Here is a 27,229-nt window from a genome sequence, read left to right as displayed (position 1 = left end):
ATCCCCGTGCTGTTCACTCAAAGCCAGCTCTCTGCAGAGACCCGTGTCAACCACCCTCATTTCTAAGGCCAAACACTAAGGCCTAGGCAGCCTAATTGAAGAGGCACTTTGACCACAAACCCAGAGCTTTTCCATCATCGTGGATTTCTGAAAAGAAACTCCTGGAAGCAGCCATACTACCGGTGCCCTGACTGCCTTGGCTCCTGCTCTAAGGGCAGGGCATCTTCATGGCTTGACAAGGCTGGGAGCCCTGTTTTTGGAGCAGCATGGATTCCTTGCTCCATCCCATTCAGTGTAAATGTAAAAATTACAAATACTCTGAGCCAATATTAACAGAACAAACGTGAAAAATGCTGAGGTCGACTCACATTTAAAGAAAAGCTTAAGTTACAACCTGAATTAACATACCAGGGTCTAGCTGTTCCCTATTTTTCCCACAGCTCTATGTGAAGAGCTACTCCACCCCTCCCTCTGCTCAAGTCAGAAATCCTGAATCCCTTCCCACCTCCCTGCATTCAAATCCTTCATTATATCCTGTCCACTTTCCCCTCAAAACACACCCAGAATCAAGGCCTTCCCCACCCCAAGCTCCCACTCTGACCCAAGTAACCCCCGTTTGCACTTTCTCTCTCTCCCTCTAAAATAAAATGAAATAAAATAAAATAGTAGATGTCCACAAGGGTGCCATGACCATCCAATGGGAAAATGACAGTCTTTCCTACTAATGGTGCAGGGAAAACTGATAACCACATTCAAAGGAATAAAGTTGGACACTTACCTTACACCATTAAAAAAGAAACCCTTAACTAGGGGCCACTGGGTGGCTCAGTTGGTTAAGCATTTGCCTTCGGCTCAGGTCATGATCCCGGGGTCCTGGGATTGAGCCCCACAAATGTATCAAAAACCTAAACATAAGACCTAAAACTTTTTAAATATTTTGCTTATTTGACAGAAAGAGACACAGTGAGAGAGGGAACACAAGCAGGGGGAGTGGGAGAGGGAGAAGCAGGCTTCCTGCCAAGCAGGGAGCCCGATGTGGAGGTTCGATCCCAGGACCCTGGGATCATGACCTAAGCTGAAGGCAGACACCTAATGACTGAGCCACCCAGGCGCCCTAAAATTTTTCTTAAAAAAAAAAAAGAAAAAAAAAAAAAAGAGAAAAAAAAAAAAAAAAAAAAAAAAAAAAAAAGACCTAAAAATTCCTTAGAAGAAAACAGGAAAAAAATCTTCACAATATCGGATTCAGCAATGACTTCTGGGATAGGACACCAAAAACAAAGGCAATAAATGTAAAAACAAATAAACTAGACTTCATTAAAATTAAAAACTTTTGTATATCAAAACATACTATTAAGAGAGTGAAAGCACAATTTATGGGAAAAAAATATCTGCAAACACATATATCTGGTAAGGGTCTAACATCCAGAATATACGAAGAACTCCTACAACTCAACAACAAAAAAACCAACCACCCAATGTAAAAATTAGCAAAGAAGTTGAAGAAACAAACATTTATTCAAAGCAGCTATATAAATAGCCAATAAGCACGTGAAAAAGATGCACAACATCATTACTCATTAGAGAATGCAAATCAAAACCACACTGAGATGCCAACTCACAGCCAATAAAAGCTATCATCAAAGTGAGTAAGTGTCGGCAGGGATATGGAGAAACTGGAATCCTCCGTACTGCTAGTGGAAACGTAAAATGGCATGGCCGCTGTGGGAAAGTCCAGCAATCCTTCTAAAAGTTAAACACTTATGACCATGTGATCCAGGAATTCTACTCCTAGGTACACACCCAAAAGAGCTGAGAGCAATGACTCCAGTGTGCTCTTGTACACGCAGTGTTCACAGCGGCACTATTCACAACAGCCAACAACCCAGTAGAAACAAGCCAGTATCTATCAACAGATGACTGGATAAATGAAATGTGGTATACATCCATACAATGGAATATTACTCAACCTTAAAAAGAAGTGAAACTCCAATAGATGCTACAACATGTATACCTCTTGAAAAATACAGGGCAAATGTTGTCTGATTCCACTTATATGAAGTACCTAAAATAGGCAAATTCACAGAGACAGAACCGGTGGTGACTAAGGGTGGCAGAAGCCGGGGGCAGAAAAAAAAAACAGTATTGTTTAATGAGTACAAAAGTTTCTGTTTGGGACAATGAAAATGTTCTAGAAATAGACAGTGGTAATGGAAAGTACTACGAATGTACTTACTACCACTGAATTGTGTACACTTAGAAGTGGTTAAAATGGTGAATTTTAACCACCCAAATTCATATGTTGAAGTCCTAATTCTTAAAGCAAAGGCATCTGGAGATGGGGCCTTTGGGAGATAATGAGGTCATGAGGGTAGTTTATCAAAAAGTGAAAAAAGAAAATAAAAAGATCAAGACTGTGGGTAAGTATATAACACCAAAATATTCTGGGAGGAGAGGAAGAGAGTTGCTGTTAGAACAAAGAGCAAAATGACTTAGAGAAGGTGAGGAGAAGGGAAAGATGCAGGAGGGGTTTGGAGAGAGCACACCAATGAACACAAAGCCGGAGACACAGAGAATGTAGAGACAATGAGAAGAGTGTACAACAGAAGTGAGGCGAGAAAGGGTATCTCCACGTCCCTCTCCTCAGTCCCTCTCCTCATTCCTCTCCTCAAGCTGCACTCCCCAGAGATTATGGATCAACAGTTTCATGTTAATGTGACCTGTGACCTCTCCTTTCCTCCCAAACACTTCTCTCAGCCAGTGAGGAAAGTGAAATCACTGGTTAACACCTGTAAAGGACATGCTGGAAGGCTGCAGCATACAGAAGGGGGCTCTGGCTAAACTCAAAGCACAAGGGCAAAAGGGCAGCCAGTGCCTTACCACTGTAACAAAGGGGTAGAAGAGTCTTAAATGGTGGTGACAGCTTCTATAAGCAGTCATTCCTGATATACAACTGTAATATTGTGGTTTGTAAAAAATATGTATTTGGTCATTCATCTGAGCAGAGCACATTTCTCATAAATAATTGGTCGCTGTTCCTGGCTCTCAGCTCCCAAAACCCTTGGAATTTCCTGAGTGACAAGAGCAATGGAAGCATCTTTTGTTATACTGTGTGGTCTTCTGTCTTCGGCTCCTAAAATCATTTGACAGCCATAAAACTGAAATGGGTGTTTTGTTAATCGTAACAACTCTCTCTCCATCACTACTGGATTTATATTAATGAGTTGACTTCTCGAAATCCTGTAAGGATAGGGAACTGACCACAAAAGAGAGGGGGAACTTTCAGACCCACCCCCTGACCTCGGGGGAGGGGAGAGGGACTAGAGGCTGAATCAATCACCACTGACCAGTGGCTTAATTAATCATTCATACCTATGTAATGAAACCTCCATAAAAACCAAAAAAGATGGGGTTCGAAGTGCTTCCAGGCTAGGGAACCAGAAGGCTTTTATGTGCCACAGTACAGAGCCCCATACTCCATGAGAACCGAAGTTCCTTCTTTTAGGACCTCACCCTAGATATCTCTATCCGGCCGTTGATCAGTATCCTTCAATATCCTTTGTAATAAACTGGTAATCTAGCAAGTAAAATGTTTCTCTGAGCCCTGTGAGCTGCTCTAGCAAATTAGCTGAACCTTAAAAAAAAGGTTATGGAGACCTGCGATTTATAGCCATTCAATCAGAAGCACCTGGACTTGCAACTGGCATCTGAAGAGTTAGGAAGGCAGTCTTGTAGGACTGAGTTCTTAACCAGTAACTCAAAGCTGGGGGGGGGGGGGGACCTCCAACCTATAGCTAGTCAGTCAGAAGCACAAGTAACAACTTCTGAAAGCACCTGGGGTGGAGGGACAGTCTTGTGGGACTTGAGCCCTTAATCTGCAAAATAGGATGCTATCTCTGGGCAGATAGTGTCAGAACGGAGCTGAACTGTAGGACACCCAGTTGGTGTCAAGGGCCCTGCTTATTGGTGTAGTGAAACACAACCTCCCCCACCCCACAAGCACACACATTGAAATTGGTTCTAGAACCTTTAAAGATAAAACAGACCCCTTCAAGTGTCCCTGTTGAAATGAGTTCTGCTTGTTTGTAATGAAACCCAAATGACTACATCAATAAAGAGCTAGGTTCTCGAAGGCAGAGAACCAGAAAGGAGGAAGCCATGCAGAAAACTCCGAAAGGGATGCCTGGGTGGCTTATTTGGGTAAGCATCTGCCTTTGGCTCAAGGTCATGATCTCAGGGTCCTGGGACAGAAGACTGCATTCTCCCTTTTCTGCTCCCCCTGCTTGTACGTGCTCTCTCACTCTCTGACAAATAAATTTTTTTTTAAAAATCTATGAATAAATAAATAAGTATATCCCATCTGTTAAAATCTCTTAAACGACAAATCTAATTCATAGTGACAGAAAGCAGATCAGTGATTGCCTTGGAGCCATGGGTAGATACTGACTACAAAGGGGCACATGTTCCCTATCTTGAGTGAGGTACTGATTACACAGGTATATATATTTACCAAAAAAACCCCAATGAAATGATACACAGATGAATGGAACAGAATAGAGTCCAGAAATAAACCCACACACAATCTGTAATAAAGGAGGTGAGAATAGACAATGGAGAAAATGCCAACTCTTTAAATAGTTCTGGGAAAACTCAACAGCCACATGAAAAAGAATGAAATTGGTCCACTTTATTACACCATATACAAAAATAAACTCAAAATGAATTAAAGTCCTAAAAGTAAGACCTGAAACCATAAAACTCCTAAAAGAAAGCATAGGCATAAACTCTAAGGTTGATCTTGGCAATATTCTTTTGAATCTGTCTCCTCAGGCCAGGGCAACAAAAGCAAAATTAAACAACTGGGACTACATCAAACTAAAAAGTTTTTGCACAGCAAAAGAAAACCATCAACAAAAAAGAAAAGCCAACCTATTGAATGGGAGAAGACAGTTGCAAATGTTACATCTGGTAAGGGGTTAATATCCAAAATACATAAAGAATTTCTACAACTTGACACCAAAAGAAGTCAGTCAATTAAAAAGTGGGCAGAAATTAACATCATTAATCATCAGGGACATGCAAATCAAAACCACAACTTGTTATCACCTCACACCTGTCAGAATGGCTAATATCAAAAAGACAAGAAATAATAAGTGTTGGCAAGGATGTGGAAAATAGGGAACCCTCATGCACTATTGGTAGAAATGTAAATTGTTGCAGTCACTGTGGAAAACAGTCTGAGAATTCCTCAAAAAATTAAAACTAGAACTGTCATACAACCCAGCAATTCCACTCCTGGGTATTTATCTGAAGAAAATGAAAAACCTAATTCAAAAAGATACATGCACCCCTATATTCACTGCAACAGTATTTACAATAGCCAAAATATGGAAGCCACCTAAATGTCCACAGAGAAATGAATGGATAAAGAAAATGTAGTATATACACATGGTGGAATATTATTTAGCCACAAAAAAGAATGAAATCTTGCCATTTGTGACAACATGGATGTACATGCAAGGTACTATGCTAAGTGAAATAAAGACAAATACTGTATGATTTCACTTATATGTAGAATCTAAAAACCAAAAAAAAAAGCAAAACAGAAACAGACTGGGGCACCTGGATGGCTCAGTTGGTTGAGTGTCTGACCTCCAGGTCATGAACTCGAGGTCCTGGGATTGAGGCCCAAGTCAGGCTACCTGCTCAGCGGGGAGTCTGCTTCTCCCTCTGCCCCTCCCCCTACTCTCTCTCTCTCTCTCTTCTCCCTCTCTCTCTCAAATAAAAATCTTTAAAAGAAATTTTTTTAAATAAAAAAATAAAATAAAATAAAAAGCAACAATGAACTATATGCTTAAAAAGGGTATGTTTTACTATATGGAAATAATACCTCAGTAAAGTTAACTTAAAAAATTAAATCATCGGGGTGCCTGGGTGGCTGGCTCAGTCAGTTAAGCATCTGCCTTCCACTCGGGTCAAGATCCCAGGGTCCTCCCTGTTTAGTGGGGAGCCTACTTTCCCCTCCCATTCCCCCTGCTTATGCTCTCTCTCTGTCAAATAAAAATGTTTTTAAAAAATTAAATCATCAGGGGCGCCTGGGTGGCTCAGTCGGTTAAAGCCTCTGCCTTCGGCTCAGGTCATGATCTCAGGGTCCTGGGATCGAGCCCCGCATCGGGCTCTCCGCTCAGCGGGGAGCTTGATTCCCCCTCTCTCTGCCTGCCTCTCTGCCTACTTGTGATCTCTCTCTGTCAAATAAATAAATAAAATCTTTTAAATAAATAAATAAAATCTTTTAAAAAAAAATTAAATCATAGCAACATTATTTACAATGGCCAAGACATCGAAATAACCTAAGTGTCCAACGGATAACACACACACACACACACACTCTGTATATATGTACATACATACAATAGAATATATTATTCGGCCAGAAAAAATGAGGAAATCCTATACTTGCAACAACATGGATGAACCCTGTAAGCATTACACTAAGTGAATTAAGTCAGAAAAAGAAAGACAAATACTGCATGATTTCATTTATATGTGGAATCTAAAAAAACAAAAGGTTAAAAAAAAAAGAAAGAAAGAAAAGAAAAAGGACAAGAAAAAGGAAAAGAAAAAGAAAAAACCAAACTTGGAGGAAAAGAAATCGGGACTCCAGGGAGTGGAAGGACACAGGGAATTGGAAGAAGGTCAAAAAGTATAAACTTCCAATTACAAGAGAAATAAGTACTAGTGATGGAACGTACAACCTGAAGCCTAGAGCCAACACTGCTGTCTATCACAGAGGAAAGTACAGCGAGGTAATCCTAAGAGTTTGGGAAAAGTTTTTTTTTTTTTCTCTCTTCTTTTTTTTAAATTCTATCTAGAGAGATGACGGATGTTTGCTGAATCTATTCTGACAATCATTTCGCAATATATGTAAATCAAACCATCATGCTATATACTTTAAACTTACATAGCGATGCATGTCAAAATTAAATCATCTTTGAATAGCCAAAAAATATGTAAGTAGAAACATTCTGTAAAGATGCGCTAATGTTAAAAATGCTTGTCTGCTTCTGAAGAGTGGAGATGAAATTAGTAGAAGGGGCAGAGAGTGGAAGACATCTTCATATGTAACCCTTCATTAGTATTTGAATTTGTACATGATTGTGTTTTATTTAAAAATTTTAAAACTATCTCATTTAAAATAAAAATTAACAATACATATTCCTAAATACCCTAAACCCCAAAAGGGCTAAGTTCCCCAAAATGTGAACTGTGGTTTCCTGTGAGTTGTACAATCCTGGGTCATCACTGTTTCGTCTTCACATTTTATAATGCTTTCTAATTTTAAAAAAAGTGAGCTATTGGGGCGCCTGGGTGGCTCAGTGGGTTGGGCCGCTGCCTTCGGCTCGGGTCATGATCCCAGGTCCTGGGTTCGAGCCCCGCATCGGGCTTTCTGCTCGGCAGGGAGCCTGCTTCCTCCTCTCTCTCTGCCTGCCTCTCTGCTTACTTGTGATTTCTCTCTGTCAAATAAATAAATAAATAAAATCTTAAAAAAAAAAAAAGTGAGCTATTTCCCCATTGGGGAAAGTGATGCCATATAAATATAAAGACAGAGCGGAGCTGCTGGAACCTGGATGCTTCTGAACACTCTCAACAGGCTACTCACTTTGCTGCTCGTTACAGAGTTTCCTCATCCCATCAAGCAAACACATAGGCTTCATTTCTACTCAGCCAACTGCATGAGCTTTTTTTGCGTACATGACTCTTAGAGCAAGCAAAGATTTTCTTAGACCTATAAAAACAGAACCTAGTGGGCGCCTGGGTGGTTCAGTTGGTTAAGCACCTGCCTTTGGCTCAAGTCATGATCCCCGGGTCCTGGGATCAAGTCCCACATCAGGATCCCTGCTCAGCGGGGAACCTGCTTCTCTCTCTACCCTTCCCTTATGCTCATGATCTCACTCTCAAACAAATAAGATCTTTTAAAAAAATGAAGGAAGGGGGTGCCTGGGTGGGTCAGTCATTAAGCTTCTGCCTTTGGCTCAGGTATGATCCCAGGGTCCTGGGATTGAGTCCCATGTCAGGATCCCTACTCAGTGGAAAGCCGGCTTCTCCCTCTCCCACGCCCCCTGCTTGTGTTCACTCTCTCGCAGTGTCTGTCTCTGTCAAATAAATAAATAAAGTCTTAAAAAAAAAAAAAAAAAACGAACCCAGGAAGATGAAACAGGCTGTCAAGGTGCTACAGCTGAGCTCAAGTCTTCAACTGTGTCTGACACCTGCCTTCCCGCTGCCCCTCTGCAAGAGCTGTGCCCTCTCCCCACACCCCCGAGCGGAGTTTGCAGTGAATGAGGCGGCGGCAGTTTGGAGTTATGGTTTCTTCTATACTGTTGGAAAGGGAAGTGAAGGGAGAAGGGAGGACAAGGGAGGGAGGAAGGAAGGGAGGGAGGCAGGAAGGAAGGACAGACAGACTTAAATTGAAATAAAGGAAAGATATGGGGGAGGGGGTTGGAAAGATATGGGTATAAATCCTTAAAGAGTCCCAGGGGCTCATCTTGGCATAAGTACCAGCCAGTCCTCTTTCAAGCGCTAGAGATGCCACACTTGACCCAGGGATATGAAGAGATTATATTCCAGCAAAATTAGCAGCAGCAGTTTTCATCTGCCATTCAAAAAAAGAGCCCTGAAGGGAAACTTACAGCTCATCTGCCCATGATTCCTAAATCTGGCTTATCATCAGAATCACTGAAGGGACTTTTTAAAAACAAAGATCTTGAGCTTACCCAAACTTTCTAAATTTCCAGGGGTGAGATCAAAGAATCCGTATTTTTTAAAGCTCCCCAACAATTCTGATGATCGACCAGATTAGGGTACTCTCATTTTTCATGAGCTGACAGTGATTAGATGGGGCAGGGGCAGAACTAGGATCCAGTTCGAGACTGCCAGTCAGCACTCTCCCTTCTCACAACCTACTGTCTCTCCTGAAATCCTACAATGTCTACTCAGAGTCCAGACCATTTCCCCTTCAATGAAGTGAAATGCTGGCATCCTGCCTGTAAACCCAACAGTCCTGTGCCCATTTTACTCCACCAGAAGAACAGTATCTAACTGAAACCCAGCCCTTAACCAATAGGGGCTTCAGATCTCACACTCCACGGGGCCACTTGGATCCAGGCCCTAGAACTTATAAGCCAATCAAACCTGTCCTCCCTACAAATGGTTGTCTTTCAGGTATTGGCTCCTACATGGCAGTAATACTAATTATGCAAATGGTGAATGCTAAAAAAAAATACTACTGACATTAGTCTTTATGATTTTGGAAGTCACAGATTTCTTCCAAATGTAGATTCTCTTGGAAGACCTTTGAAATGGGTGGGAATTTGCTGAACAAGCATGCAAAGTTTGTCACAGCGTGACTCAGTCTGCAAACACATGGCGTCAGAGGGAAGCTACCTTGGGTCGAACACGTAAGTGGCGTCATATGATCACAATCTAACAAGTAGTTTATTAGCATAAAGGAAAAGGTATATTTACAGAGGAAACCACCAATGTCATGGGAAATAGAGTACAGCAAATTTTAAAAGTGTGACTCACATACTACACAATTATCCTTTGACAAAAGGATTTTGTCATATACTACCAGAAGACAAAAAACCTTTTTTCATTTTTGGTCTGAGATAGGCTACTATAAAGTCCAAGATGTACGAACAAGCCAAAAAAAGGGTAGATATACATGGGCAAGCAAAAAGGTACCTCTTGGGGTAACACCCACATCTGGATCTGTAGGGCCGGCTGACTAAGTCACAGTTTTACAGCTCTGTTGGAAATCAGAGGAAATCTTTACACTGTATTCTACTGGAGGAAGAGGGTCTAAACCAAAATTCAAAATAGGATTGTGGGAGGAAGCCTGTAATGCAGCATGTAATGCCAATGCCAACAAATATTCCTAGATAAACTCTGCTAGAGCTAGAAGGAATCTCAGAGGGGTTCCAATCCAGCCTGCCTTATAGTTGTTTATACTACTTATAGCAGAGTCACACAGAGGACCGGACGGCAAGTGACATGTTCACACAGCTATTGAGGGACATGGTTGGGACTAGCCTTCAGAACCCACATGCCCTGGCCACTGGATTCAAACGAGCTGAATTACCAATATAGAGAGGCTCATGAAGAAACCCAAATGCATCATTCCAAATGCCATAAAGTCTCTACTTTCACTCCCCTCACTTTTGCCCAGGCTACGAGATCTACTGATGTTTCAGATTTTTCATTTATTACATTCTGGCTGAAAAGAAGGCATTTTTAAATTTACACCTTAACGTTCAATTTCAACATTTACTGAATGTCTGCTCCGAGTTAGGTATCATCCGGGGCCACCAGAGCGCAACTGAATAAGACAGTTCATTGTACGTCACGCGTGGCTCAACAACATCAAAGCCTGCCCTGTTGTGGGGGAAGCATTTCAAGCAGTAACAATAAAGTAATTTGATTCTTTCAGTCTGGTTCCTGGTAAGAACTTAACCACATCACAAAAGTCCCACCGTTTCAGCTTATCCTCAGATAGAGCAGGGCATAAACGACTAGGATGTCAGGCCCCACACAAGGCATGAACTCTGAGGACTGCAACTGCAGGTAATTGCTACTCAGAGCCCCTGGAGAGACCAGGGGTAGGTGTGGACGCCGAAAAGAAGCCCAACATGACGCCAAAGGCATAACCTCTGTGTCTGACCAAAAGCCCACTGGAGACACAAGCTCCAAAGAAGCACATTTCATTTTTTCAAACATTTCAACTTTGAGGCAATTTAAAAAGTGACAGACAGTTGTGCTAAATGAGAACTCAAGGTGGTTCCACCTTTATTCCTACCTCCCAGTGACCAGCAAGTTTGGGTGGAATCTCCAACCCCAACTTCTCCAGCTCTCGCTCCCTGTATTTCTCATATTGCCGGTAACCTGCATACCCGCCGCCTGTCACCAACAGAATGGGCAGGGGACGCAGCAGAAATAAGGTACGAGCAGGGGCAGTGTGGACTCTTCTGGCATCTGTAACAAAAAAAAAAAAAAAATAGGAAAATTTTGAGACTGGGAGAAGCAACAAGGATGAGTCATGCAAACGGCACTAAAACGAGGTCCAGGAAACACCAGCACATCTTTGATAGGCAGGTGCGACCTTGAGTCACTATTGAGACCCTTCTGGGGCCGCCTGTGGCTCAGTCTGTTGGGCAGCTGCCTTTGACTCAGGTCATGATCCCAGGGTTCTGGGATTGAGCCCCACATCTCTGCTCAGTGAGAAGCCTGCTTCCCCACTCTCCTTCTGCCCCTCCTCCAGCTTGTGCTCTCTCTCGTTCACTCTGTTTCTCAAATAAGTAAAATTAAAAAAAAAAAAAAAAGGAATAAAAAAAAAGACCTTCTGAGGGGCGCCTGGGTGGCTCAGTGGGTTAAGCCGCTGCCTTCGGCTCAGGTCATGATCCCAGGTCCTGGGTTCGAGCCCCACATCGGGCTTTCTGCTCAGCAGGGAGCCTGCTTCCTCCTCTCTCTCTGCCTGCCTCTCTGCCTACTTGTGATTTCTCTCTGTCAAATAAATAAATAAAATCTAAAAAAAAAAAAAAAAAAAAAAAAGACCTTCTGTCTCCAAATTCTACCAATATGTAAGGGACAAACGTCTTTGGGCGTGCGTGCGTGTGTGTGTGTGTGTTTTATTTTTTATTTTTTAGATTTTAGATCTTATTTATTTTACAGAGAGAAAGAGAGAAAACAAGCAGGGGGAGCAGCAGAGGGAAAAGGAGAAGCAGACTATCCGCCAAGCAGGGAGCCCAATGCAGGGCTCAATTCTAGGACCCTGGGATCATGACCTGAGCAGAAGGCAGACACTTAAGTGACTGAGCTACCCAGGTGCCCAAGGGACAAGCATCTTTCCTATGAAACTACAATGCACCTCAATTGCGACCACAGCCAGAGAATGTAAGATGAAAATACTGAATTACAAAGAGGTCAAGAAACTAATCAAGGTTGCCAGGCTGGCTACCACCAGATCCAGAACTGGGAATCGGGCACCATTTCTCACCCAGGACTCTCTGACCTTACTTCTACAATCCAGACCCAAATCTGACTAGACACAAGTATTCTCAAATGCAAACTCCCATAAGATCTTATGATTCAGGGGCGCCTGGGTGGCTCAGTGGGTTAAGCCACTGCCTTCGGCTCAGGTCATGATCTCAGAGTCCTGGGATCGAGCCCCGCATCAAGCTCTCTGCTCAGCGGGGAGCCTGCTTCCTCCTCTCTCTCTGCCTGCCTCTCTGCCTGCTTGTGATCTCTCTCTGTCAAATAAATAAATAAAATCTTTAAAAAAAAAATGTTAAACATAAAATTATCATTGTGACCAGCAATTCTGTTATTAGGGATATTTCTGAGAGAAATGAAGCCTACATCTACACAAAAATTATACAAAAATGTTCAGTAGCAGCCAAAAAGTAGAAACAACCCAAATGTCCATCAACTGGTAAATGAATTAAAATGTGGCATATCCATACAATGGAGTATTATGTGATAACACAAAGGAATAAAGTACCAACACATGATATAACATGAACCTTAAAAACCTTATGTGAAAGAAGCCAACCACAAAAGGCTGCATATTGTCCAGTATAGGACATGAAGTGTCCAGTATAGGAAACATACTAGAGAGACATAAAGTAGGTTAATGGTTGCCAGGGGCTGGGGCCAGGGAGAAATGGGGAGTGATAGTTTAAAGAGTCAAGTGTTGTTACTGGCTTGGGGAAAGTGGGGGAGGGGGGGATGAAATTCTAAAATTAATAGTGGTGATGGTTGCACAATTCTGAATATACTCAAAGCCACTGAACTGTACTTTAAAAAGACGAATTTTATGGTATATGGATTATACCTCAATAATGCTGTTATTAAAACAAAATCTCAAGAGCGGAATCACCAGGAGCCTATATAAAACCAGAGAATACCCTTCTTACCACGTGTAAGCCCTCCTTCTCCTGACATCACCAGCTCCCCTGACCGTGTTTTGGGTGTTGCTGTTTCTTCTTTTAATGGAAAGTGTGGGTGTCATTAATCTCTTCCATCTTCTAATTATTCCTAATGAACCCTTACTAGTTCACAACTAAATATTCTGCCTCTGACCAAGAAAGACTGACCATAAAGCAACTTTTTTCCCTCTTTCTGAAATTACTGATGACAAGCGAAGTGCTATTCCCTCCTCACTGCAGTGAGCCCCCACCCTAGATGGACTAGTCACGTTCCTCTGAATGCTGCCTGCTACACTAGCCCTTTGACTACGTGTCTTGCCTTCTTAGGGGCTTACTTTGCCTCCCCAAAAAGAAGTTGTTAAGTAGAGACAGCCCTCCACTACTGACCACCTCTCTGCTGGACTTGTCACTTTATAAAAGCACAGCTTCTCTGCAGATCCAAGATCATGGCTCAGGTACTGTGGCTCCCCTTCTATTCTTCTCATGATTCCCATGTGGTCCAGCTTGCAAGTCTTAACTAAATAAGGAACACCCAGATGTGCTGCTATTAACTACTGTTATAAATGTTTTGTTTTCATTATTCATTCTCATTAACAAATGTGTTTTATTCCCAAGGTCCTCTCATGGTCAGTTCAAAATGGCTTCTGGTATGATCGAATAAAAACGATATCTTACAGAATCAAGCTCCTTACAAAATCAAAAGTCCATAATCTAGTTTTGATGAGGGTGTGGGGAACTGAGGTACTCATGAGCACCTCATGCTCATATGCACACAAGCTGGAACAACCCTCCTTGAAGAACAATTTGGCCTAAATGCCATCTTGTAAAATACATAAATCTTCTGCTCCAGCGATTCTAGCTCTACAGATTTATCCTGAAGCTGCACCAAGATATGTTACCACAGAAATGTCTATAGTAGAAAAAGCCTAGAAACAACCTAAAGGTCCAACACCAAATGGTAGTCTTCAACAGAATACTATTCAGCCAGTAAAGATGATGAGTTAATAATCACTAGGGCTCCAGTGATGACTACCTACCAGACACTCTAAGCACCCCACAGATATAAGCTCAGTTAATTCTACTAACAACGCAATGAAATAGGAGCTGTTTATCCCAGTGTACTGATAAGCAAACTGAAGCACAGAGAGGCCAGCCACCACCTCTAACTGCCCACTTACTTGTGTAGAAGGCTCTGACAGGCAGCTTCCTTAAGGACTGCAGGAAGTGGCTCACGGCAGTGTTCTCACAGTGAAGGAGGCTATAATCAAGCAAAAATGAACCATTAAACATTTATTTTTTATAAAATGTTTTTTTAAAGATTTTACTTATTTATTTGACAGAGAGCGATCACAAGTAGACAGAGAGGCAGGCAGAGAGAGTGAGGGAAGCAGGCTCCCTGCTGAGCAGAGAGCCCGATGCGGGACTCGATCCCAGGACCCTGAAATCATGACCTGAGCCGAAGGCAGCGGCTTAACCCACTGAGCCACCCAGGCGCCCTATTTTTTTTTTTTTTTAGAGATTTTATTTATTTATTTGACAGAGAGAAATCACAAGTAGGCAGAGAGGCAGGCAGAGAGAGAGGAGGAAGCAGGCTCCCTTCCGAGCAGAAAGCCCGATGTGGGGCTCGAACCCAGGACCTGGGATCATGACCCGAGCCGAAGGCAGCGGCTCAACCCACTGAGCCACCCAGGCGCCCCTGGGTGCCCTATTTTTTAAAAATTAAAAAAAAAAAATTTTTTTTTTAAGAAGGCTCCTTGTCCAGCATAGAGCCCAACATGGGGCTTAAATTCACAACCCTGAGGATCAAGACCTGAGCTGAGTTTAAAAGTCAGCCACTTAACTGACCGAGCCATGTAGGAGCTCCTATTTAAAAAAAATTTTTAAGATTTTATTTATTTATTTGAGAGAGACAGAGAGAGAGAGAGAATGAGAGAGTACAGGGATGCCTGGGTGGCTTAGTCAATTAAGCGTCTACCTTTAGCTTAGGTCATGATCAAATCCCACGTCAGGCTCCCAGGGAGCCCATTTCTCCCTCTACCTGCTGCTCCCTCTGCCTATCGCTCCCCTTGCTTGTGTTCTATCTCTGACAAATAAATATTTTTTAAAAATTACTTTAAAAAAGGGGCGCCTGGGTGGCTCAGTGGGTTAATGCCTCTGCCTTCGGCTCAGGTCATGATCCCAGGGTCCTGGGATCGAGCCCCGAATCAAGCTCTCTGCTCAGCGGGGAGCCTGCTTCCTCTTCTCTCTCTGCCTGCCTCTCTGCCTACTTGTGATCTTTGTCTGTCAAATAAATAATAAAATCTTTAAAAAAAAAATTACTTTAAAAAATGTTGGAGCACCTGGGTGGCTCAGTTGGTTAAGTGACTGACTCATGTCATGATCCCAGGGTCCTGGGAATGAACCCCACATCAAACTCGCCATTCAGCAGGGAGTCTACTTTCCCCTCTCCTTCTGCCCCTTCCCCCTGCTCATGCTCACAGGCTCCCTGGTACATGCATGCTCTCTCTCTCTCTCAAATAAATAAATAATATCTTTTAAAAAGTTTTTTTAAACGTGGATCGATTGGCAAAACTTGAATACAATGTATAGATTCAATAAGTCTTATATCAATCTTAATTTCTTAGTTTTGACCACTGTACAGTGGTTGTGTGAGAAGATGATCTTATAGGAAAAAAAGCTGAAAAGTTCATAGTAAAGAAGTACCAAATCTGTAATTTTCTCTCAAGCATTTTACAAAAAAAAAAAAAAAAATATATATATATATATATATATATATATACACACACACACACACATACATGTGTATATAGAGAGAAGAGGAAGGGAGAATAGTAAAGCAAACGCAGTTGACATTTGGGAAATCTGGGTGAACGGTTTTCGGGAATTCTATTCATTATTTTTATAACTTTTCTGTTAAGTCTGAAACTATTTCACAATAAAGTTATTTTTTTCTTAATTAACATAAGGTCATAATAGACAGTAAACCCAGCACTCTTACAGAAAGCCTTCTATTTCCATACCACAAAAGAACAACTGTACTTGTAAACCTATAACTCCTACTCATTAAGGAATCTAATACTGGTAGCTGAAACTTTAAATTTTAAATGTCTGGCCTGGAAAAAAAATGGCACAATCAACCACGTGAACTATTCTAATATACTTCATGTCTGGAAGGCTCACTTAATTTAGAATTTTTGAATTCTCTTTTGTGGCTACTTTGCTATTTTGTCAAGCTAGTTTGACAGAGTAAAAAAAAATTACCAACAACTTTTCACAGCTTTCCACTCTAAGAAAACATTATTTCTTTTTTTTTTTAAAGATTTTATTTATTTATTTACTTGACACAGAGAGAGAGAGAGAGAGCGTGATCACAAGTAGGCAGAGAGGCAGGCAGAGAGAGGAGGAAGCAGGCTCCCTGCTGAGCAGAGAGCCTGATGTGGGGCTCGATCGCAGGACCCTGAGATCATGACCTGAGCCGAAGGCAAAGGCTTAACCCACTGAGCCACCCAGGTGCCCCAATAAGTAAAATCTTTTTTTTTTTTAAGATTTTATTTATTTGACAGAGATCACAAGTAGGCAGAGAGGCAGGCAGAGAGAGAGGAAGAAGCAGGCTCCCAGCTGAGCAGAGAGCCCAATGTGGGGCTTGATCCCAGGACCCTGGGATCATGACCCGAGCCTAAGGCAGAGGCTTCAACCCACTGAGCCACCCAGGCGCCTGATAAGTAAAATCTTAAAAAAAAAAAAAAAAAAAAAAGGAAAGCATTCATCCACTTTTAAAAATTGGATCTCCCCTAATCAAAGAGGAAATATTTCCCTTTCAATTCAGATAGCACTTCGGTTTCACCCTAATTTGACCTGAAATCTGAAGTAAAGAAACTCCTTGCCAGTAAGTGCTTCTTTCTCTGCTGGAGCCCTTTATGATAGAAGCAGTAATTTAATAAACATCTACATTGGCACTTTTGTGGAAAACAGAACTCTGTGTATGGTCTTCCTACAATAATATTTAGTTTCAAGGATATTTAGTATTTACATCTTATATAGATAGTCTGCAAACATGATCAGAATTGACTTAAAAACACCCTCACAGCATGGTGCTAATATGGCTAATGTGATGAACCTGATACTCCAATAGGCGAGTCAGGTTTGTATGAAGATAAAATATGGGACCATGATAATCACCACCACAAAGGCCAGAGAGAAGTACAGCTACTAACACAAAAAAGGGTGAGGTTCACGGGCTCTCTTCTCAGCGGGGAGCCTGCTTCCCTCCCCCCACTGCCCGCCTGTCTGTCTGCTTGTCATCTCTGTCAAATAAATAAATAAAATCTCTAAAAAAAAAAAAAAAAAAAAGAAGGGCGATGTTTCAGTATATGAATGTTCTTTCAGCATTGAACAATGCTCATTTCTTAGACTAAAATCTCCCACTACAAAAGCTAAACGCCTCAAACCCTGCTTTCCAAAAAGAATTAGAACAAGAAGTATAAATCTGACTAAAGGTACACTGTTGTCTTCTATACACTGCTGTGTTATGTGTCCCAGAATGAATGCTGAACCCCCCAACTAAAGGATTTCTGTATACTGTTGAATAAGGCTTCTTTTTTCCCTCCCTTAGCTGGGGGAGGTATGAATCAGAGAGAATCGTCTATCCACTGGAACCAGACACACGGCACACAGGTGGTTTCTCTTGCATGTAGGTCTTCCCCCTTGGCAGCCCTACTCCAGAACACAAAGCTCGGCTCTCTTGTATACCGCCTTAGCCTCAGCTCCTAGAAAAAATGCCCAGCAAATGCGCCATTACACCAGTTTGTCTTTTATTACTGGACTGTTTCTATCCTTATATAAACCCTATACTTTCTCTAATCTTACATAAACACTGTCCACCATGCATCCTGGTCTAGCTTCCACCCCACCCCACTTTTCTTCTCTCCTTCGTAACAAGCTCTTAAAAAGAGCTAGGTTCACTCTCAACCATAAAAATCCTAGAAGAGAACACAGGCAATAATTTCTCTGACATCAGCTGTAGCAACTTTGTTCTAGATAGGCCAAAAGCAAAAATAAACTACTGGGAATACGTCAAAATAAAAAGCTTCTGCACATGGGTGCCTGGGTGGCTCCGAGGGCTGAGCCTCTGCCTTTGGCTCAGGTCATGATCTCAGGGTCCTGGGACTGAGCCCCACATTGGGCTCTCTGCTCAACGGGGAGTCTGCCGCTCCCTCTGTCTGCCTCTCTGTCTACTTATGATCTATCAAATAAATAAATAAAATCTTAAAAAAAAAGTGAAGGAAACAATCAACAAAACTAAAAGGCAGGAGGTAGGAGGATGGGGTGGCTGGGTGATGGACACTGGGAGGGTATGTGCTATAGTGAGTGCTGTGAATTGTGTTAAGACTGATGAATCACAGACATGTACCCCTGAAACAAATAATACATTATATGTTAATTAAAAAAAAAAAAAAACAACTGGGGCGCCTGGGTGGCTCAGTGGGTTAAGCCTCTGCCTTCGGCTCAGGTCATGATCCCAGAGTCCTGGGATTGAGCCCCACGTCGGGCTCTCTGCTCAGCGGGGAGCCTGCTTCCCTCTCTCTCTCTGTGCCTGCCTCTCTGCCTACTTGTGATCTCTGTCTGTCAAATAAATAAATAAAAATCTTTAAAAAAATAAAAAATAAAAAAAAATTTAAAAAACAACTAAAAAGCAACCTATGGAATGAGTTGGGAGAAGATATTTGCAAATGATATACCCAATAAAGGGTTAGTATCTAAAATATATAAAGAACTTATAAAACTCAACACCCAAAAAACTAATAATCCAAATAAAATATTGGCAGAAGACATGAGCAGACGTTTCTCTAAAGAAGACATCCAGATGGCCAACAGTCATATGAAAAGGTGCTCATGATCTGTGATCAGGAAATACAAATCAAAACTACAATACAAAAAATATACAAATACAAAAAAAATACAATACAAAAAAATACAAATCACCTCACACCTGTCAGAATGGCTAAAATCAACATAAGAAACAACAGGTTTCTTCTGACAAGGTTGTTAAGAAAAAGGAACCCTCTTGCACTGTTGGTGGGAATGCAAACTGGTGCAGCTACTGGGGTATGGAGGTTCCTCAAAAAGTTAAAAACTTATGATCCAGTAATCACACTTATGGATATTTACTCAAAAAATACAGAAACACTGGGGCACCTGGGTGGCTCAGTGGGTTAAAGCCCCTGCCTTCAGCTCAGGTCATGATCTCGGGGTCTTGGGATCAAGGCCCGTGTCGGGCTCTCTGCTTGGCGGGGAGCCTGCTTCCTTCCCTCTCTGCCTGCCTCTCTGCCTAATTGTGATCTCTCTGTCAAATAAATAAATAAAATCTTAAAAAAAAAATACAAAAACACTAATTCAAAGTAATACTTGTACCCCTGTTTATAACAGGATTATTTACAATAGCCAAGATATGGAAGCAGCTCAAGTATCCACCTGATGAATGGTTAAAGATGATGTGGTGTGTGTATAGACATATGTATGTATATATACACACACGCCATACACAGGCAATGGAATATTATTCAGCCATAAAAAAGAATGAATCTTGCCATTTGCAATGACATGGATGGAGCTAGAGAGTATAATGCTAAGTGAGATAGGTCAGAGAAGGACAAATAACAAATGATTTAACTCATACGTGGAATTTAAGAATCAAAAAAATGAAAAGAGGGCAAAAAAGAAAAAACGGGAGAGACAAAACAAGAAACAGACTCTTTATAACTACAGAGAACAAAAACTGATAGGTACCAGAGGGGAGGGGAGTAGAGGGATGAGTTAAATACGTGATGGGGATTAAGGAGCACACTTGTGATGAGCATTGTGTGTCGTATGGAATTGCTGAATCAGTATATTGTTGAAACTAATATAACACTGTAACACTGAAACTAATATAACACTGTATGTTAACTAACTGGAATTAAAATAAAAGCTTAAAAAGGGCACCCCGGGTGGCTCAGTCAGTTAAGCGTCTGCCTTTGGCTCAGGTCATGATCCTAGAGTCCTGGGATGGAGCCCCACATCTGCTCCCTGCTCAGTGGGAATTTGCTTCTCTGCCCTTCCCCTGGCTCACACATATTCTCTCTCTCACTCTCACTTAATAAGTAACATCTTGAAGTAAAATAAAATAAAAAATAAAAACTTAACCAAAAAAAGACCTAGGTTCACTTCCCACCCTCTCTTAATCCTGCTCAACCAGGCTTTTGTTCCTATCCTGTCACCTCTTGTCAAGGTCACCAACAACCTCTGTGTTGCCAGCACACAATGCATGTTTCTTGGGTCTCATATTATTTGACCTCTCACAGCAGCATCTGCCACAACTAATCCCTTTCTTTTTTTAATTGAGGTATGACTGTCATATAACATTGTTAGTCTCAGGTGTACAACATGAGTCAGTATTTGTATACATTGCGGGGCGCCTGGGTGGCTCTGTAGTTAGGGGTCTGCCTTTGCCTCGGGTCATGGTGCCAGTATCCTGTGCCAGCCCCAAATTAGGTTCCCAGCTCAGCGGAGAGCCTGTTCCTCCCTCTCCAGCCCTGCTGTTTGTGTTCCCTCTCTTGCTATCTCTCTCTCATAAATAATAAAATCTTTTTAAAATTTTGCATATATTGCAAAATGATCACCACAGTAAGTCTAGTTAACATACGTCGCTATGCAGCTACAAAACTTTTTTATGATTAACTACACATCCCCATCACTTAATTATTTTACAACTAGAAGTTTGTACCTCTTGACCTCTTCACCCTTTCTCCTTCCTGAAACACAACTCTCACATGGCTCTAGGACGCTGATTTTCCTCCTAACTTTCTGGCCTCTCCCTGCCTTCAAACTGTTGCCATGCCCACGTTCAGATCTCATCTCTATCTACACTCTTCCTAGAGTTGCTCATCTAGTCCCCTGCCTTTACTTTTTAAAATTTTAATTCCAATATAATTAACATACAGTATTATATTAGTTTCAGGTGTATGATACAGTGATTCAACAATTCCACACGTCACTCAATGCGCATCACAATAAATGCATGGCTTAATCCCCATCACCTATTTCACTCAGGCCCCAGGCACCTGTCTTTAAATAGCCAGACACTGATGATTCCCTCACTGCTCCTTCAGAGATGTCCAGATCCATTTTTTTTCAACTGGCTACTCAACATCCCCACTCTTCATCATCTCAAATTGAGTTTGTCCAAAACACAACTCTTAACCCTCCCTAACTCCCCTTCAACCTGCTCCCCACCACCCCCAGAGGTGTCCACCTGCTGTGTGACTAGTCTGTGCTTATCAAATCCATGTCTTCTTCTCCCTGGACACCCAAAACATGGAGTTTCCCAGCTTCCTCTGCAGTAGGGTGTGACCACAAAACTGCGTTCTAACCAATGTGAAGACCATTCAGGTTTTCCAGGAATCCACCTCCAGGCTTTCCCCTTCAGCTGGCTCACTGCAGACAAAAGTGCAGAACTTGGGGAGCCATGTGCTAAAGACAGCGGGAGCACCTTTGAATTACTGTTGTCCCACTAATCAGAAGGACCCACTGGGACTTTATAAGATCAAGACATAAACTTACTGTGTTAAGTTAGAGATCCTGGGGTTTACCTGCTACTATAGCAACATTTCTATTAATACACAATCTCAGCAAAAGGTACCACCCCTCACACAGCTACACAAATCAAAACCCTAAGACTCATTCTTATAGAAGTCCGTCCTAGCTTTGCGCAGTGGCAGTATCGTAGCCAATGAGGTTTATCCGAGGCGCAATTATTGCTAATAGAAGTCCGTCCTTTCTCACTATCCATATTCAGTACACTAGCAAGACAGGAAAACTTCCTTTAAAATATATTTATCTGGGGCACCTGGGTGGCTCAGTTGTTAAGCATCTGCCTTCGGCTCAGGTCATGATCCCAGGGTTCTGGGATCATGCCCTGCATCAGGCTTCTTGCTCAGTGGGGAGTCTACTTCTCCCTCTCCCTCTGCCTACTTGTGCTCTATCTCTGTCAAGTAAATAATTTTTTAAAAAAATTAAATAAAATGGGCGCCTGGGTGGCTCGGTGGGTTGGGCCGCTGCCTTCGGCTCGGGTCATGATCTCAGGGTCCTGGGATCGAGTCCCACATCGGGCTCTCTGCTCAGCGAGAGGCCTGCTTCCCTCTCTCTCTCTCTCTGCCTGCCTCTCTGTCTACTTGTGATCTCTCTCTGTCAAATAAATAAATAAAATCTTAAAAAAAAAAATTAAATAAAATATATCTTTATCTGCCAAGGGGCATTTGGCTGGCTCAGCTGGAAGAGCATGCAACTTGTTCCCATGGTCTTAAGTTCAAGACCCACGTTGAGTGTAGAGATTACGTAAAAAATAAACTTAAGGGGCGCCTGGGTGGCTCAGTGGGTTAAGCCGCTGCCTTCAGCTCAGGTCATGATCTCAGGGTCCTGGGATCGAGTCCCGAGTCGGGCTCTCTGCTCAGCAGGGAGCCTGCTTCCCCCCCCCACCCTCTCTCTCTACTTGTGATCTCTCTGAGCAGAGAGCCCGATATGGAGCTCAATCCCAGGACCCTGAGATCATGACCCGAGCCAAAGGGAGAGGCTTAATCCACTGAGCCACCCAGGTGACCCTATTTTTTTTTTTTTCATAGCACTTCTTGCTACCTAAAATGAACAGATTACATATATACGTGTGAGTATGTATGTGTGTGTGTGTGTGTATCTATATATATAGATAGATATAGATATATCTCCACCTATTTGTTTATTGTCCATGAACCTTTTTTTAAAAGATTTTATTTTTTTGACAGAGAGAGAGCGAGAGAGAGCACAAGCGGGGAGGGGGGGAGCAGTAGGAAGAGGGAAAGGGAGAAGTAGGCTCCCCGCTGAGCAAGGAGCCTGATGCAGGGCTTGATCCCAGAACTCTGGGATCATCACCTGAGCCAAAGGCAGACACTTAACTGTCTGAGCCACCTAGGCGCCCCAACTGTCCATATTTCTTGATGAACATAGGGGTCTGCCCTCTTACTGAACTCCAATCTCAGTGGCGAGATTAAGCCCAGAGGGATGAATAGATAAGTTTAATCAGATGTCTCTTCTGAAGCTGGTTACTCATGTGGGTATCCTGCAAACAGGTGATTAAAGCCCATGACTGAGCATACAAGTCTGATTGTATGGCTCACTGCCACTCACTAGCAGTGTGACTTTAAAAACGTAATTAATTCTAAGCCTCAATTTCTCCACCTGTAAAAACAGGACCTACCTCAATAAGATTACCTGAGACAATCATGAAAAACCGGCACCTAGTTACATATACTATTATTTAAAGCAACAGAGTTTAGGGGCTCCTGGGTGGTTCAGCTGGTTAAGCGTCTGCCTTCAGCTCAGGTCATGGTCCTGGGGTCCTGGGATGGATCCCTGGGTTGGCCTCCCTGCTCAGCAGGGAACCAGCTTCTCCCTCTCCTCCCCCATTCGTGCGAACACGCTCGCTCTCACTCTCTCTCTCTCACACTATCTCTGTCTCCCTCTCTCTAACGGATGGGTAAAACCTTTAAAAATAAATAAATAAATAAATAAATAAATAAATAAAATAGCAGTTTATGGGGCGCCTGGGTGGCTCAGTGGGTTAAGCCGCTACCTTCGGCTCAGGTCATGATCTCAGGGTCCTGGGATCGAGTCCCACATCGGGCTCTCTGCTCAGCAAGAAGCCTGCTTCCCTCTCTCTCTCTCTCTGCCTGCCTCTCTGTCTACTTGTGATCTCTCTCTGTCAAATAAATAAATAAAATCTTTAAAAAAAAAAAATAGCAGGGGCGCCTGGGTGGCTCAGTGGGTTAAGCCGCTGCCTTCGGCTCAGGTCATGATCTCAGAGTCCTGGGATCGAGCCCCGCATCGGGCTCTCTGCTCGGCAGGGAGCCTGCTTCCTCCTCTCTTTCTGCCTGCCTCTCTGCCTACTTGTGATCTCTCTGTCAAATAAATAAATAAAATCTTTAAAAAAAAAAATAGCAGTTTATATTCATTACCAATTGTCTATGACCAGGGGCTCAATCAGTGGAACATGTGACATGTGACCTCAGGGTTGCAAATTCATGCCCCACGTTGGGAGTAAAAATTACTTAAAAAAAAAAAAATTGCCTATGACCAATGTCCATGCTGATTGGTCTGTGCCCATACCGTCACGGTTATAAAATCCTTTAAAATTGGGGCGCCTGGGTGGCTCAGTGGGTTAAGCCACTGCCTTCAGCTCAGGTCAGGATCCCAGGTCCTGGGTTCGAGCCCCGCATCGGGCTTTCTGCTCAGCGGGGAGCCTGCTTCCTCCTCTCTCTCTCTCTGCCTCTCTGCCTACTTGTGATTTCTCTCTGTCAAATAAATGGGTAAAATCTTTAAAAAAAAAAATAAATAAATAAAATAAAATAAAATCATCTATGGTGGTGATGCTTGAACTGTAGTCCTTCTATCACCCCTTTCCGAAGTTATGAAAACTCTCCTAAAAACGGACTGGCAGGCCTTCTGAAGGCCTTATTCCACATTCTATCTTGTATTAGTGTTGAGTGTTTTCTCTCTCTTCTACTAAACTGCAAAGTTCCTTAAAAACAAAGCTTATTCCAAATACTGTATCTTATAATTTGTTTCTTTCCTCCCTTCCCCCATGGTTCTTGGCACTATGGTTTGCAGTGGTAGGAATATTATAAATATTTCTGAATCAAAGTCTTGCATAAGCAACCACTACCTAGTTACTAAGTCCATACTTACCTAAACCTGAGAATCATCTGAAGCACTTTCAGCCCCAAGCTACTACACCTACTGAATCTGAATTTGGCAGCAAGGTGGGGAGATATCTGGGAATCTCAATTTCTAATAAACATCCACCCTATTATTTTATCAAATAAGTTTGGAAAACATGGCCATTAATTATCACCCAAGATGTTGCTTTCTCTTTGTTCTATCACCTGCCACACATCACCCAGTTACCAAAAACTCCCCTGCAATACGAGGCTTTCATCTATATGTCTCACAGACATACTTTACTTAAAACCTAAGAAAATACTGTTTTTTTGGTTTTTGTGTGTATTAATATATAATACCTTTGAAAATTAAAAATTCTTATTGTGTTCAAATCCTCATCCCTTCCAACCCCCGCACCTAAATCCAGTCTCATTTAATATCCATTGATACTAAAGTATGACTCCTCCCGCCTCCAACCCTTTTTTTTAAATGATGGTGAGTAATGTTCCCCATCAGCATTTTTTTTTAAATATCTGAAGAGTGTCATTTTTAGCGTTCTAACTCATGACACAGTTTAGCTGAATTCATGGCTGGTATCAATATCAAATCAGCACAGATGGTATCAATATCAAATCAGAGACCCTCAGTCCAAATCCCAATAGTTACCCCACACTGCAGAGCCTTCTCCTAAGAGAACTACACCATTTCTGAATAGTCAGTGAGAGCAGAGTAAAGCTTTCATGGTAAAGCCAATGACAGTTTCTGTTCCCTCTCAGTCCAAATCCAGTGTCCTTTTACTTGCCAAATTACAATGACAGGTCACCATCTCTGGTCACAGAGCAAGTTTTGGTTAACGCTGACAAAATTAACCCTGCTGGAAAAACAAAAATCACTGTGCATCTCTCAAACCCTCACTCTCTGAAATGACACCAAGCAGACAACTCTGAGTCATAGCTACCAACATTTTAATCCATTTTCCGGGAGTCCAAATGCTCCCAAGCTATTTCTGAATAATAACTGCCCTGATGTTGGGCAGTCTGGGGGAAAGGTCCATGCATGAGGCTGGTCAGGGTCCTGGCTCAGCTACTAACTGGCTGGGTAAACTGAGCAAGTCTCTCCCACACTCAAGGCCTCAATTCTGCGAATTCGAAAAACAGCTGGATTTAGATGATCCCTCAGATCTCTTTCCAATTCTAAGAACCTAAGAGGTGGGAGTTAGTCCCCAGAGTAAACAAGACCCTAATTCCTTACAGTTTATTTGGGATCACCCAAATTTGGGATCACCTCTTTGCTTCAAAAACCAAGAATTCGAGATGAAAGTCCCCGACTTCCAATCCAAAGCTCTTCCCACATCGTACTGCCCTTCCAGGAACACAAACCCCGAAAGAGATGTCCAGCCTAGCCTCGACTCTAGTGACGGCACCCTATTCCATCTGTTTTGTTTGTTTGTTTTGTCCCTTCTGCACTTTCACTTAGCTGGAAAGGGCAAAGCGAGAGCGCTCAGGCCAGACCCTAAATAAATCCGGACCTCCCTAAGCACCGGCAGTCGCACCTGCTCCCGAGCTCTACGTGAAGGTGGATGGCTGTCTTTACCCGACCCTTTCTTAGCGAGCCCGCAAAAGAGAAACGGTTTTTCCCTCCCGACACTCCGGCTCGGACCAGGCCGCCTCCCACCCGAGACAGCCTCTCCAGGCAGCTGTACCTGCTCCGCCACGGTGCGACCACGCGTAGCAACCTCAGGTACCTCGACCTCACGGACGTCGCCATCTTGTGTCCTCCTTCTTGGTGGGCCACGCCCCCTTTCCACACTTGTGGCGCATGCGTGTGACGTTACGCACATAGAGCTCACGAGACCAATGAAGAACGCGGTGGGCTGTGGGCGGAGACGGCTAAGCTCCACCCTATGGCTGCTCCCAGCCGCCTCAGCCAGGCTCTTTGGCACCTCCAGAAGCAGGTTGGGTAGTTTGCTGCTGTGCTGTATTGGGGCCTGGGTGCAAAGTCCGCAGTCTTTCTTCCTACTGGCGTGCGATTCCTCGTGCGCCTGGAGGATGAGTCACCCAAGCAAGCTCTGAGAATGTATCAGCTTAGCCAATACCCTTAATTACAAATGGAGAAGCTAAGAGCACCCATCACTCCTTTTATTCCGTGCTTCCTAAGTGCCAGGCCCTGTTCTGAGCACTTTGCGTGCACGGTGTGTCGTTCTTACTTTCCCAAACTGAAGAAGCACAGATCCACTTTTTCCTCCCCCAGCCTGCTAATCACAGTTGTCTTCACTGGACATTTGACACAAGAGGATATATTGCCTGATGTCTGCAATTATTTCTGTGCGGTTATTTAAGCACAGATCAACTGGTGCCCAACCAGCCCTTCCAGGGAGCCTAACAGGCATCAGGTTTCCTGTTGGAGGAAAGACACCTCCTTCCATAGGCCTTTAGAATATGAGATGGGAAAAAGAAGTATAGAATTGGTTTTACTATTCAACTGAGACAACTCAAAAGGAGAGACTTAATGACTGAGCCACCCAG

The 27,229-nt window shown here is 42.7% G+C and overlaps 1 protein-coding gene and 1 non-coding gene across 4 annotated transcripts in view; one reads left to right on the top strand and one right to left on the bottom strand.

Annotated features, from left to right (window-relative positions):
- The window catches only part of PISD (phosphatidylserine decarboxylase), a 43,107-nt gene extending 16,585 nt beyond the window's left edge, over positions 1–26,522 (bottom strand). The window contains exons 1-3 of one of the 3 annotated variants that reach the window (XM_047696906.1): positions 26,407–26,522; positions 14,156–14,235; positions 10,850–11,025 (exon numbers count right to left, since the gene is read on the bottom strand). In XM_047696906.1, the coding sequence (XP_047552862.1) occupies positions 10,850–11,025; positions 14,156–14,235; positions 26,407–26,471 (321 nt within the window). In that variant the 5' untranslated portion in view covers positions 26,472–26,522. Of the gene's footprint in view, positions 1–10,849; positions 11,026–14,155; positions 14,236–26,406 lie in introns of those variants that run through there. The other 2 variants (XM_047696907.1, XM_047696913.1) reach the window with 2 other exon arrangements.
- LOC125082727 (U4 spliceosomal RNA) lies at positions 21,716–21,853 on the top strand. Its single transcript, XR_007122055.1, has one exon. It is a non-coding gene; the product is annotated as a U4 spliceosomal RNA (small nuclear RNA).
- Positions 26,523–27,229: the final 707 nt, after the last annotated feature.

The sequence above is a fragment of the Lutra lutra genome, chromosome 12, assembly GCF_902655055.1.
Source record: "Lutra lutra chromosome 12, mLutLut1.2, whole genome shotgun sequence".
NCBI classification, from domain to species: Eukaryota; Metazoa; Chordata; class Mammalia; order Carnivora; family Mustelidae; genus Lutra; species Lutra lutra.
This window is presented reverse-complemented; position numbering and strand designations above follow the sequence as displayed.